General features: G+C 43.6%; 1 protein-coding gene across 1 annotated transcript; it reads right to left on the reverse strand.

The window, feature by feature from the left end:
• Positions 1 to 227: 227 nt before the first annotated feature.
• Positions 228 to 12,573, reverse strand: LOC123966131 (mitogen-activated protein kinase-binding protein 1-like; the record flags this gene model as incomplete). Its single annotated transcript, XM_046042347.1, has 8 exons — positions 12,516 to 12,573; positions 12,208 to 12,265; positions 7,428 to 7,598; positions 5,966 to 6,103; positions 5,694 to 5,876; positions 2,138 to 2,298; positions 1,478 to 1,676; positions 228 to 482 (listed from the first exon to the last, which is right to left on the reverse strand). Coding segments are annotated over exons 3-8 (1,098 nt in total), but the record flags the coding sequence as incomplete, so codon positions are not given.
• Positions 12,574 to 14,188: the final 1,615 nt, after the last annotated feature.

Genomic DNA, 14,188 nt, shown 5'->3' on the forward strand with positions numbered 1-14,188 from the left:
CGGGGTAAGTGAGGTGTACGGGTGCAGGTGTGTGTCGGGGTAAGTGAAGTGTACGGGTGCAGGTGTGTGTCGGGGTAAGTGAGGTGTACGGGTGCAGGTGTGTGTCGGGGTAAGTGAGGTGTACGGGTGCAGGTGTGTGTCGGGGTAAGTGAAGTGTACGGGTGCAGGTGTGTGTCGGGGTAAGTGAGGTGTACGGGTGCAGGTGTGTTAGGGTAAGTGAGGTGTACGGGTGCAGGTGTGTCGGGGTAAGTGAGGTGTACGGGTGCAGGTGTGTCGGGATATGTGGGTTCTCGTACGTGGCTCAGGATGTTCCTGTTCTGGACGTTGCTGTCAATGTTCCACAGTCGGATGGTGTTGTCTGAGGAGCAGGACAGGAACGACCCGGGTGCGAGGCGCACCTCGCTGCCTCCTCCTGCTCCTCCTCCTCCTCCTCCTGCTCCTCCCCCTCCTCCTCCTCCTGCTCCTCCCCCCTCTGGGTACACCTGCAGGAGACACAAAAGGCATTTAATAAGTCAAGAGACCAAACTCTGCCTCTAATCAGCAACCTGTTTACTGGTTACCTCTTATTATTTATTCATCATTCTCTCCTTCCCTATTTCAGAGCTGTATTCCAAATCCACCCACCTCAAGTTCATTACTCCTGCACATAATATTTGATCCAGCATCCATCGCACTGTGTTCATGTATGCGTATATGCACCTGTATATCTCATCCACCTCCGACATGTACATAATAATAATACTAATTTACTTCTGCATCCTTTGCACTCTGCACTATTGGTCAATCTGTCTATATTGTTTTTGTTGTTATTTATAGCGGGCATACATGTGTTCTCTATACTGTAGCCTGTGTCTGATTTTATTATTGTATATGAGTAAGCAATGTACAATCCAGAGTCAAATTCCTCGTATGTGGACACACATCTCGCAAATAAATCTGATCCTGACAGGAGGTCATCACTTGTAATTTCAATCAGCTGAGACTTGCTTAAGACAGATGATTCATCATTGTACAGTAACTAACCCCTCCCCCTGATCAGTGACTGTCCAATCACAGTTTAGCTACAGTAAGTCGTCTCAGCAGGTGTGTCAGTGTGTGGACCTGCACCTGCAGTCAGAGAGACTCTGCTTAAATGGTCTGTTCAAAGCCACCAGACTCCATGAACAAAAACAGTAATTTTACCTCTGCCTCGATCTGTGAGTTTGTTTGTATCATTGTGCGACTTTAGTGTTTTTAATCCTGTAAAAACACCACAGTCACACAGCAACATAATATATTCATGTGTTCATCTCTTAGGGTTTGGGGTGAATCCTTATTTAAAGATGAAGCAGCAGATTCAGGGATTCACTCCACCGTTTCCTGTGCAGTTTTAGCATTGCTCGTGCTCCTATCATGTTATTGTGTTTTTATGACCCACTGCTGTTTCAGCTCTGTGACCTTTGACCTCTTCGGAGGACTGGAATGTGTTCACACTGACCTCCAGGCTCCACACACAGGAGGAGTGGTACAGGGCGGAGTACAGCTTTCCCGCCCTGCGGGGGTCTCGGAGGTCTCTGACGTCCCACACATAAACACTGTGGTCGTTGTAGACGCACGACAGCCAGCGGTTGGTCGTGTCGTAGGTCACCGCCACCGTGTCCGGGTAACGAGCCTCAGGCTGGCAGGAGAACAGCTGACTGAGGAGGAACAGAGAGAGCTTAGGGAAGAGTTGTTTTAGTTTGATGAGTTCCTGAAGGATTGTGGGGATTCACAGAGACGTTGACGTGGCAACTAAAAATAAAACCCGTGCTGATGTTTCCATGGTTTCCATGGTAACCTGTCTACATGTCCAGTGGTCAGCTGATGTCTGAATAAAAACCAAACTGAATGAGGTTTCCTGTTCTGCTGCCTATAAATAAATATATACTGAAGTCAAAGTATTTATCGGTGCACTACTGTAACGCTGTAAACACAGTTTGACCCCAATATACACACTGTAGGATGTTGTTGATATACAGCATATATTTATATACAAACGTGTGTGTTAAGCGCGTTACCTGACAGGTGACAGCTGAGCGCGTTACCTGACAGGTGACAGCTGAGCGCGTTACCTGACAGGTGAGCGCGTTACCTGACAGGTGACAGGTGAGTGTGTTACCTGGCGTCTACCATACAGGAGATGTCGGCTCCCAGACTGTGTGGGCGAGGCAGGGTGCACAGGAAGTGCAGGCTGACGGGGCTGAAGGCCCGGACCGTCCCATCAGAACAACCGCAGAAGATCAACTCGTCTGTGACGGTCAGACAGGTGGCCTGAGACGTCTGATGACGGACAGACAGACAGACGACAGGTGAGTCAAACCATTATGAACTCAGGACGTTCACTTCATCTTGCTGAGTTGTGAGGACACCGTGAAAATGAAGATGTTTTTGATCCTGTAATTCTGACGTTATGAGATCCTAGGAGTCATTTTTAGTGAGGAAGCATCTACCTGTGACCTCTAACCCCAGGTGAGATCTAGTGTAGGAATAAGTTAGACAGACTTCCATTTGCAAAAATCCACCTGCACTGACTGAAAATGGATTTAAAAAAGGAAAACAACATATTTTCTTAACTTCACACTGCCGTCCCTTGCTAGTCGTTTCTCCGTGTTTCCAGTCTTTGTGCTAAGCTAGGCTAAACACAAACTGCATAATATATGCTAGCTGGTTTTAGCTTCCATTAACATCAGCTAGAATCGACCAGCCTAGTTCATTCTTTCCAAAAAAGCTTTTTCTGGAGCTTCCAATTAATATAAATAAACACTAGTAAGTTGACCTTGAGTTCAGATTTTCAAGTTAGCATTGTGTTGTATATGCTAACTATTTGTAGCAATGATGACATGTACTAGTTATAAACCCATGTCATTACTAACACTGTGGCTAATCTGGCATCACTCTGCCTCTGGTCTTTCTGCTAAGCTAGGCTAAACCTGGTGTAACCCTGAAGACATGCCTTTCATACCTTTCAACAACTATGTTATATAGTTGCCCCTGCCTCCAGTGTTTGTGCTAAGCTAGGCAAAACACGCCCTGATACTGATATCAGTTTATCTTTCTAAACCTGTTCAATAAACAAGATGCAATTAAATCAGATAGTTGTAGTTCTGATGGTGCTAAGCTAAGCTAGCAGCGTCGGCATACACGGCCGCAGTTCATCAGATCCCGTCAGATTATTGGCAGAAAGTGAGACATGATGATGCATCAAATCTGTGTTTGAGAACCTGGAGGCTGTTTCTGTTCTTTGAGTCTGAAACAAAGACTGAAGATGAAGTGAGAGAATGTGTGTGGGTGAAGATTCAGACAAAGACGGCTGTGACTGTGCGCTGCTGCTCGGTCAGGACTGCTACTGCAGTATCACTACTGCTGTATTAGTACTGCAGTATCACTACTGCTGTATTAGTACTGCAGTATCACTACTGCTGTATCAGCAGTATCACTACTGCAGTATCACTACTGCTGTATTAGTACTGCAGTATCACTACTGCTGTATCAGCAGTATCACTACTGCTGTATCAGCAGTAGTGATACTGCTGTAATAGTACTGCAGTATCACTACTGCTGTAATAGTACTGCAGTATCACTACTGCTGTATCAGCAGTATCACTACTGCTGTAATAGTACTGCAGTATCACTACTGCTGTATTAGTACTGCAGTATCAGTACTGCTGCATTAGTACTACAGTATCACTACTGCCGTATCAGCAGTATCACTACTGCTGTATTAGTACTACAGTATCACTACTGCTGTATCAGTAGTATCACTACTGCTGTATTAGTAGTATCACTACTGCTGTATTAGTACTACAGTATCACTACTACCGTAGCAGCAGTATCAGTACTGCTCTATCAGTACAGCCACTGGAGTACTGCAGTATCAGTAGTATCAGTACTGCAGCAGCGAGAGGATGCAGGATGTTGGTGGGGGATGCTGCGTTCAGGGTCCTCTGTGAATGTGAGTGTGGAGGGTGAACGGGGTGTTACGTCACTCCAGTGGTTATGAAGGATTGCGGCGTACGGTGAAACTGACCAATGGAGTGAGAGGAAGGAAGTGAAGTGGGCGTGTCTGAGTCAGTCAGTTCAGCCAGTGAGGACGAAGATTCAGATTTTTTGGATCAGATTCATGTTCTTCAAAGTTCCTTCTGTTCTGAACGTTTATCAGCCAACATAGAGCTGAAGAGTGAAGCTTCTCAGTCCTCCAGCTCTTCGCTCATCAAAGGAAGGCTTAAAACAAGGGCACCTGGACTAGCTGAAGATCCTGATCCGGTCCTCTTCATTTTAACCTTCCTGGGTAACTAAAGAGCTGAATGTATTAACGACGTGCAGGAGTGGCGAGCTCCGTTTTCTAGCTGTGGGGTCTAATAAGTAAACCAAACCAAGTTGACCTTGTTCTATGAAACCTTTCCCCTTTTCGGTCAGAGCAGCATGAAAACTGTCAGTGGACAGTAGACCTGCTGCAATGTTTAGCGTCTTTGGCCAATTACAAACCATCTCAACAGAATGCAGGAAGCTGTTTTAGCTAATTAGCTGTGAGGGTCACTAATCTCGGGATGCGCTCGCTGCTGGGCTCCTTTTTAAAAAACAAAGCTGCAGAGCTGAAACGATTCATCCAGAAACTCAAATAACTTGTTTAATCTGTCCACTATACACGGCGCAGTGTTTCGCACGGACGGTTATTACTGTCACACAACGTGCTCGCGCTTTGCCCACCTGAAGACGACGTGATCTGATGGCGCTGTTAGCAAAATGTAGGCAGAGAAAACAGCGTTCCCAAAGTCTGGGATCATTTGAAGGAAACAGCAGCTCTGTGCAACAGAACCACGGCTTCAGCACCTGAGCAGAAAGACCCGGTCTACGCCTCCACGGAGCAGACCCAAACAAGCTAACGTTAGCATTTAGCTAGTTGAGATGAAGGCTAACAAAGCTGTAAATGTAGAAACGTTGTTGTTCTCCGACTGGTTGGTCCGTGAGTTTGAGTCTCCTGAATAAACTTTTTGTCCAGCTAGCTTAGAGCTCGGAGCGCTATCGTAGCTGGCTAGTGTTAGCGTGTTCTCAGCTAGCCGGTACGTCACCGAACACACAGAAGAACCAAAACACATATTCTGCTGAGTCACTTTCTGGTTTGGCCTCAGATTAGAGCTGGGGCGATTCGTCGACGTGGTCGATTACGTAAATACGTCGTCAGGAAGAGGTCGTTCGAGCCGTTTGGAACAGCACTCGATACCTCGCCGTCCTGTTAGACGCCTGCTGAGACAGACGTTCAGCCCGTGTGAGTTTCTGAGGCACAGGAAGCGTATTCACGTCACGTAGACCTCAGTCAGTTAGACGTCACAGCCTGCAGAGCTCATGATGTTTCCGTCAGACATCTTTCTTCTCTTTAGCGTCACATTTTCTCATCAATCTGATCAGGGGTAAATGTTTGAGGAGTCACGGGAGGAACTGACTGAGTCGAGGCGAGATGACGACTTACGGAGGCGGAGTCGACTCTCTGCACAGGAAGCAGAGGAGGAAGCAGAGGAACTTCACATTAGAGCGTTTAAACACAGAGAAACGTTCAAATCATTCAACAGGAAGTTAATATCAGTTTATCTGGGGTCAAACACCCGTGACCACACCCAGCGGTGATGTCACGGGGCGCTGGAGTCCACCTGTACGTCACTGTGAGCGCTCCCACTCACCCGCAGCTCCACCCACTTGTCGAGGAGTCGCCGGTCGTTGAACTCGCACAGCAGACCGGAGGAGGTGATGCAGAAGGTGGAGGCGGCCTGTCGACCGCGCCCGCACGCCACATCGCTGAAGAAGTTATTCCTGAGCTCTCCCAGCAGCCCTGAACGCCCCAGCAGAGGGACGGTGGCGTTCACCTGGAGACGGATGGAGAACAATTTCAATACCACAATCATTACGCACCGTTTGTATTAACAGGTGATGAACAGGCGATCGACGTGAGAACCTTGGAGGTCTTGGAGTGGTCCAGGTACCAGAACTTGACGTGGCGGTTGCCGGCGGTAACAAAGTACGAGCTGTCGTCCGAGAAGGAGACGGCGGTCACTTTACTGGACACCTTGTTGGCTGCAACCACCACGTTTTTCTGCTCAACAGACACAGAACAACAAAAGCAACAACAGATCAGCTCGCCGGTGAAATCCAGACTGGAGATCCCGCCCTGCTGTTTTCTGTCAGCCAATCAGGCTGCACTTCACGTCCACGTCCGCCCAGACTCACATAATATCTGCAGTGAGCACTTGGAAGGACCTGAATAACCCACGAGACGAGAAGAGATAGTCAGCCTTCCCTCCTGTCTGTCTGGGGAAGTGACCTCTTTACTACTTTTCACCTCCGTCAGAAATGAAATCATTTTAATGAAGCTAGAAACTCCAGGACTTTAACAGCTCCTGTGTTTCAGCAGCTTTCTGCTCACGTTCAAAACTCTCTGCACGTTCAGAGTCTCTCCCACAGATCTGTGTTCTCCGACACGTCCAGAGGAAAGGAGAACATTTTACTGAGAACACGATATCTCCTCAAATCTAAACTAAGATTCAAAACAACAGGCCTTGAACGCACCGTCCTGCTGGCTCTGTGACGCAGCGCTCCTCTGCAGGACGTCTGCGCCGACCTGCAGCCAATCAGAGCGAGCTGAGCGTGTTGTATAAACCTGCAGATTCTCTCTTCTCACATCGACTTCATCCACAGGGCGTCTTAAAGGGGCCCTGTTATGCTTTTCAGTATTTTCTGCTTATCTATTATATTACAGAGTCGGATGTTGAAGGAGGTAAAAGTGTCCTGTGAGCCAAAGACTCAGATTTCCCACGCTTCTGAACGCTCCGTTTTGCTAACAGCTCTGTATGACGTCACACAGAGACGGATTTCCTTTTATGGTCATTTGCTGCCGGCTACGCCCACAAAGGAATCCTGCAGGGTCTTGGCCAATCAGAAGACAGTGGGCTTTTACAGGAGGGGGGCCTTAAAGAGACAGGAGCATCTACAGCTTGCTTCAGACAGAGGCTGAAACGAGGGCCGGCATGAAGAACCGGTGTGAGACAGAATCATGCAAAGCTGCCGTACAGGAGACTCAGGCTGGAGATGCAGAGTGACAGCAGCAGGTCTTCAGGTGCTCCAGCCCCCCATCATCAGGGCATGTGATCAGACCCTTGGACTCTCATTGGACCATCGTCTGAATAGGCGCCACATTTATTTTCTGCTTTTAGTCGCTGCTGAACTTTCACATTAAAAGTCTTAGACAGCAGAAACGACTTTTCATTTTATCTGAATTGAAACTTGTTGCACCTCCTCTTCTTCTTCTTCTTCTTCTGTCTTTATGTGTGCAGCCGTGAAGGAAGTACTAAAGTACAAAAGTCTACTTAAAGTAAAAGTACTCATCGTGCAGGACTTCCTGTTTCCTGTTCTGCCGTTACCTTCCAGTTCCAGACGTTGACCATCATGTCGTGCTGGTAGCCCACGCTGACGATGTACTTCCCGTTGGGAGAGAACGCCACACAGGCAACGCCATATTTATGTTCCTGCAGCTCCGCCACCTGCACACGCTCAGACACCTCCCAGACTCGAACCGCCGGCATGTGACCGCTCTGGGGGAGGAGGAAGAGGAAGAGAAGGAAGAGGAGGAGGAGGAGGAAGAGGAGGAGGAATATTAGAATTAAATATTTCTCTGATTAAAAATCCTACTTTTGTTCCATAACATCGTTTAAACATGATGAAGTTCAGGATGTTTCAGATTCGTTCTTTCATTAGTTAATAACAGCAGCTGACCAAACTGACCGCTGCTCTCCAGCTGTCTGCGTCAGGCTCCATCCAGCCGGAGGGAACGAACGCCGACGGTCTGCAGCGCGACGGCTCGCCCCTCGCCCTCACGCCCCCCCCCCCCCCCCCTCACGCTCCTCCCCCTCGCCCTCACGCCTGCGTCGGGCTCCATCCAGCCGGAGGGAACGAACGCCGACGGTCTGCAGCGCGCCGGCTCGCCCCTCGCCCTCACGCCCCTCCCCCTCCCCCTCACGCTCCTCGCCCTCACGCCTGCGTCGGGCTCCATCCAGCCGGAGAAAACGAACGCCGACGGTCTGCAGCGCCCTCACGCCTTACTTTACTTTTCCACCAGCTAGAGTTTAATAAAATCATTATTATTATGTCATTATTGTCTCATTATGTCACACGACGTGAAGGCCTGACGGAACAAAAGGATCCTGATGCACGTGTTCCATAAATTCAAGATATACATGATGATGTCACTATTGTTATAAGTGTTTAAATCATCCCAGCTGGTCCAATCAGATCTGCTGTCTGTGCCTGTGAGACTTTAACGCCCTGAATTCTGCCTCTCAGGGTTTCAGGCAGGCGGAAGTGAATTTCTGCCTCTGACTGCTTTTTATTGCCAAATTAAAAGAAATAAAAATAGTTTTATGATGGAACGTTTTTTATTGCTGTTTGCATGTTTTTCCTTCACAATGTTTGAGGACACCGTCTGCAGATTCATTTAGCGTCCAGCAGCAGCTCTGATCAACTGATCAGTGATCAGCCGAGTTCCTGCTGAGAGACCTTCTGTTACCTCCTCCACGTCTCCTCATCTCTCCTTCCTCCTTCTGTATTATATTGTATATTTATTGTAATTATCAGTAGCTCATCATACAGAACGAGCACAATCCAACCTGAGAAGTAGAATAACTGTAGAACATAATCAGAAAGGAAACAACAGTTTTTCATTTTCTCGTTCCTCTCCTCGGTCTCTCAGGTCAGTGAGAGACGGTAGGAAACGGGAAACGGTAACGTCGACCGGATGAACTGACCGTCTGCCACCGTCTCCCAGCATGCACCAGAGCGCTCCAGAGATAATTAACCCTTTAAACTCTGCAGAAGAAATGGTTCAGTATCAGCATTTCTTGGAGAATCTTCAAATGTCTCAAAAATGTGTCCAAGCCGAGCTAAAAGGTAAGTAAATGAAAACATTATAATAAAAATCAGACCAGCCTTCAGCCAGCTTTACTGAATAAATCCACAAAGTACGTTGATCAAAACCATCTAGAAACATTCAATAAAAAGGGGAAAAAGCTTCTTCGTCACCGCCGTAAACAAGATGTCCAAAACCTCCTCAGGGTGTCTTTTCCTCGCCACCAAGGTGGTGGTCTTTCAGATGCTTTTAAGGTGGTTTGAAATGTTTCTATGGTGCTTTAAGGGTTGTTTTAAAAGGTTTTAAAGGTGGTATTAGGTTGTTTCAAATGCTTTTAAGGTGGTTTGAAATGTTTCTATGGTGCATTAAGGTTTGTTTTAAAGGTGGTTTTAGGTTGTTTCAAATGCTTTTAAGGTGGTTTAAAATGTTTCTATGGTGCATTAAGGTTTGTTTTAAAGGTGGTTTTAGGTTGTTTCAAATGTTTTTAAGGTGTTTTAAAAAGGTTTAAATAGTGTTTTAAAGGTTTTAAAGGTGGTTTTAGGTTGTTTCAAATGCTTTTAAGGTGGTTTGAAATGTTTCTATGGTGGTTAAGGTTTGTTTTAAAGGACTTTTTCGGTTGTTTCAGATGTTTTTAAGGTGTTTTAAAAAGGTTTAAGTGTTGTTTAAAAGGTTTTAAAGGTGGTATTAGGTTGTTTCAGATGTTTTTAAGGTGTTTTAAAAAGTTTCAAATGCTTTTAAGGTGGTTTGAAATGTTTCTATGGTGCTTTAAGGGTTGTTTCAAATTTTTTAAAGGTGGTTTTAGGTTGTTTCAAATGTTTTTAAGGTGTTTTAAAAAGGTTTAAATGGTGTTTTAAAGGTTTTAAAGGTGGTTTTAGGTTGTTTCAAATGTTTTTAAGGTGTTTTAAAAAGGTTTAAATGGTGTTTCAAAAGGTTTTAAAGGTGGTTTTAGGTTGTTTCAAATGCTTTTAGGGTGGTTTAAAATGTTTCTATGGTGCATTAAGGTTTGTTTTAAAGGTGGTTTTAGGTTGTTTCAAATGTTTTTAAGGTGTTTTAAAAAGGTTTAAATAGTGTTTTAAAAGGTTTTAAAGGTGGTTTTAGGTTGTTTCAAATGCTTTTAAGGTGGTTTGAAATGTTTCTATGGTGGTTAAGGTTTGTTTTAAAGGACTTTTTCGGTTGTTTCAAATGTTTTTAAGGTGTTTTAAAAAGGTTTAAGTGTTGTTTAAAAGGTTTTAAAGGTGGTATTAGGTTGTTTCAGATGTTTTTAAGGTGTTTTAAAAAGTTTCAAATGCTTTTAAGGTGGTTTGAAATGTTTCTATGGTGGTTAAGGTTTGTTTTAAAGGTGGTTTTAGGTTATTTCAAATGCTTTTAGGGTGGTTTGAAATGTTTCTATGGTGCTTTAAGGGTTGTTTCAAATGTTTTAAAGGTGGTATTAGGTTATTTCAAATGCTTTTAAGGTGGTTTGAAATGTTTCTATGGTTGTTAAGGTTTGTTTTAAAGGTTTTAAAGGTGGTTTTAGGTAGTTTCAAATGCTTTTAAGGTGGTTTGAAATGTTTCTATGGTTGTTAAGGTTTGTTTTAAAGGTTTTAAAGGTGATTTTAGGTAGTTTCAAATGCTTTTAAGGTGGTTTGAAATGTTTCTATGGTGCTTTAAGGGTTGTTTTAAAGGTTTTAAAGGTGGTTTTACGTTGTTTCAAATGCTTTTAAGGTGGTTTGACATGTTTCTATGGTGTGTTAAGGTTTGTTATAAAGGTGGTTTTAAGTTGTTTCAAATGTTTTTAAGGTGTTTTAAAAAGGTTTAAATGGTGTTTTAAAGGTTTTAAAGGTGGTTTTACGTTGTTTCAAATGTTTTCAAGGTGTTTTAAAAAGGTTTAAATAGTGTTTTAAAGGTTTTAAAGGTGGTTTTAGGTTGTTTCAAATGTTTTTAAGGTGTTTTAAAAAGGTTTAAATAGTGTTTTAAAGGTTTTAAAGGTGGTTTTACGTTGTTTCAAATGCTTTTAATGTGGTTTGAAATGTTTCTATGGTGCTTTAAGGTTTGTTTTAAAGGTTTTAAAGGTGGTTTTAGGTTGTTTCAAATGTTTTTAAGGTGTTTTAAAAAGGTTTAAATAGTGTTTTAAAGGTTTTAAAGGTGGTTTTACATTGTTTCAAATGCTTTTAATGTGGTTTGAAATGTTTCTATGGTGGTTAAGGTTTGTTTTAAAGGTTTTAAAGGTGGTTTTAGGTTGTTTCAAATGCTTTAAAGGTGGTTTTAGGTCGTTTCAAATGTTTTTAAGGTGTTTTAAAAAGGTTTAAATGGTGTTTTAAAGGTTTTAAAGGAGGTTTTAGGTTGTTTCAAATGCTTTTAAGGTGGTTTGAAATGTTTCTATGGTGCTTTAAGGGTTGTTTCAAATGTTTTAAAGGTGGTTTTAGGTTGTTTCAAATGCTTTTAAGGTGGTTTGAAATGTTTCTATGGTGCTTTAAGGGTTGTTTCAAATGTTTTAAAGGTGGTTTGAAATGTTTCTATGGTGCTTTAAGGGTTGTTTCAAATGTTTTAAAGGTGGTTTTAGGTTGTTTCAAATGTTTTTAAGGTGTTTTAAAAAGGTTTAAATAGTGTTTTAAAGGTTTTAAAGGCGGTTTTAGGTTGTTTCAAATGCTTTTAAGGTGGTTTGAAATGTTTCTATTTTAGTTAAGGTTTCCTTTAAAGGTTTTAAAGGTGGTTTTAGGTTGTTTCAGATGGTTTTAAGGCATTTTAAAAAGGTTTAAATGGTGTTTTAAGGTTTTAAAGGTGATTTTAGGTTGTTTCAGATGTTTTTCAAAAGACAGAAGAATAAACAACAAAAGATCTGGTTTGTTTTTCTCACTTTCATCCAGTTTCCTTCTTTCTTCCTGTGAAACATCTCTGGACGTTTAACAAGTTCAAAATGAGACAATCTGCCCACAACCTGTAACGAGGGTTTGTGAGCGGAGCTGAAACTATTGGCTGATCAACAGGAGATTATTTTGATGTTTCAGTTTCTCCAGTGTGTCACATGTTTGACCTCGCTCTCTGGAGACGTTACTTTGGACTCTCATTTCACAGACTAAAAGATTAATGAATTAATCAATAAAACTATTTGCCAGAGTAATCAGTACTGAGAATAATCATTAGCTGCAGCTCTTCTTCTGATTAAATAAACTTTAAAACGTTTAATACCTGTGAATAAAATTACAACCACGACTGATTTGATCTCCTAAATTATTTCCTCCTGAGGTGATTCTGGCGTGATCAGCGCCGACACTGAGCATGCTCAGATCCACTCAGGTGTTCACACCTGCACTACTCACCTCTCCTGTGACGACATATTTCCCATCGGGAGAAAACGCTAACGTGGTGATCGCCTTCCTGAAAAACACAGAAAAAGAATTTTATTGTGTTTCATCTCGCTTCTGATTGGCTGACAGACGTCTGTCAACGCACCCGTACTCAGGTCAACAATTTAACCTGTGTTGCATTACCCTGCAGGTTCCCATAGCAACAGGGCTGATGTTTGTGTGACATGTGACATTTTCCTCACAGAGTTCAGTGGAGAGAAAAATAATAAAGCTTAACTTTAAAACCAAGTTACAGAGACAGGACTTGGCTGAAGTTTTACCTGGAGCTGTTGAAGATGTGATGCTGTTTGTTCTTCCGAGGATTCAACAGGACGACGACACACCTGCGCACGCGCACACACACACACACACACACACACACACACACACACAGGTTAGCAGGTAAACACACAAACACGTGATGAAACAAAGTGCGCTCCACCCACTGCACAAACTACCAGCTGCGTTCTGACATTGTTCCAAAGAATAAACACCATCCGGTCGACGGGTCAATGTGTTCAACACGTTGCTTTATGACCTGCAGACTTTCCCATCAGCCTCAGCTGTACGCTGTGTTTAGGCTAATTAGCCAGTGCTAGCATGCTAACATGGTAAACATCAGCATGGCGGCTTTGAGCTGCGAGTCAGTCTCTGCAGAAACTCCCTCTGAGGCTGCACACTACATGTTTGAGACTTCAGAAACCTGAACCTGGTTTTCTTCTAACGTCTGGAGCAAAACCTGGAGGTTCAGGTTTCTCTTCCAAAACAAGAAACAGCTTCCTAAACTAAAGATCACAGTTTCTGCACACGCTCAGTCTCTCTGCTGCATAAACAGCGAGCGGTTTAATGAGTCTCTGTTTGGTGACTCAGTCTGTCCGACCTGAACCTTCAGAAGCAGCTCAGAATGTTTCCTGCTCAGACTGGGTCAGACCACATACTGACCCGCTCTGGACCTGGTCTGTACCTAAACCTTACAGTTAACAAAAGCTAACGAAAGGTGTTTATCTGAACGGGGACAAATCACACTAATAAGACCGAATCGTCTCTGGACAGGTGGAAATATGTCACATCTGAAAAGAGCCAATAAAATAAAAAGTAACTTTACTAAAAGGGGAAAAAACATAGAAACAAGAACAAAACTAGGTCTGAACATTTTTCTTCATCAGCTTAAAAAATAAAAAGGAGGCTTTACAAAACTAAGTGAAGCTGCTTCGTCTGTTTCTTTAGTTTGTTACTAAACTAAAGTTACAGAGCAAATGTCTTCAGCTTTCGTCAGTTTATTCCATCGGCCGACAGAAGCCATCGTTCAAATCCATCGTTCTTAGCTGTGTTTTAGTCCACGCCCCTCGCCTGGCGTCATGGCGATAGCCTCGACCTAAACTGCTCTGTCACTGTTCAGTTGGTTTGGACCAAAGAAAAGTTCACGCAGGCCCGGGGAGAACCCACGCAGACATAGGGAGGACATGCAAAGTCCAGACAGAAAGGCCGGGACGACCGGGGTTTGAACCTGCGACCTTGTTGCTGTGAGGCCACCGTACAGATTCAGATCAATAAAGTTTAATCTAATCAACGTATTAATGGTGATTTATTATAATAGATTAAAATAAGACAGAACTTCATTGATCCTGATGGAGACTTTCACGAGATAAAAGTAGCTCCGCCTCCACCAGCCGCACCGTAAACGCATCGGTGCATCAAGACTTACAGATAAAATGTGGCCCCGCTGAAAAGGGACATGAACATCTCGGTTTGAGATTTATTACCTTTTTTACAACAAACACTCATTTTCTAACGTTTTTACTTTATTTTGTTGTAGGTCACTAGTCTGTTTATATCGGCGGTTGTGTTCAGGAGTTCCTGGAAATCAGCTTTATTCAAAGAAACAATAATCTGAAGTAAACCTGGTTACAGCTCTGGAACCTTTATATTCTACCGTTTCCTCTGTTAGTCTTCA

This window comes from Micropterus dolomieu, unplaced genomic scaffold (assembly GCF_021292245.1).
Source record: "Micropterus dolomieu isolate WLL.071019.BEF.003 ecotype Adirondacks unplaced genomic scaffold, ASM2129224v1 contig_12750, whole genome shotgun sequence".
NCBI classification, from domain to species: domain Eukaryota; kingdom Metazoa; phylum Chordata; class Actinopteri; order Centrarchiformes; family Centrarchidae; genus Micropterus; species Micropterus dolomieu.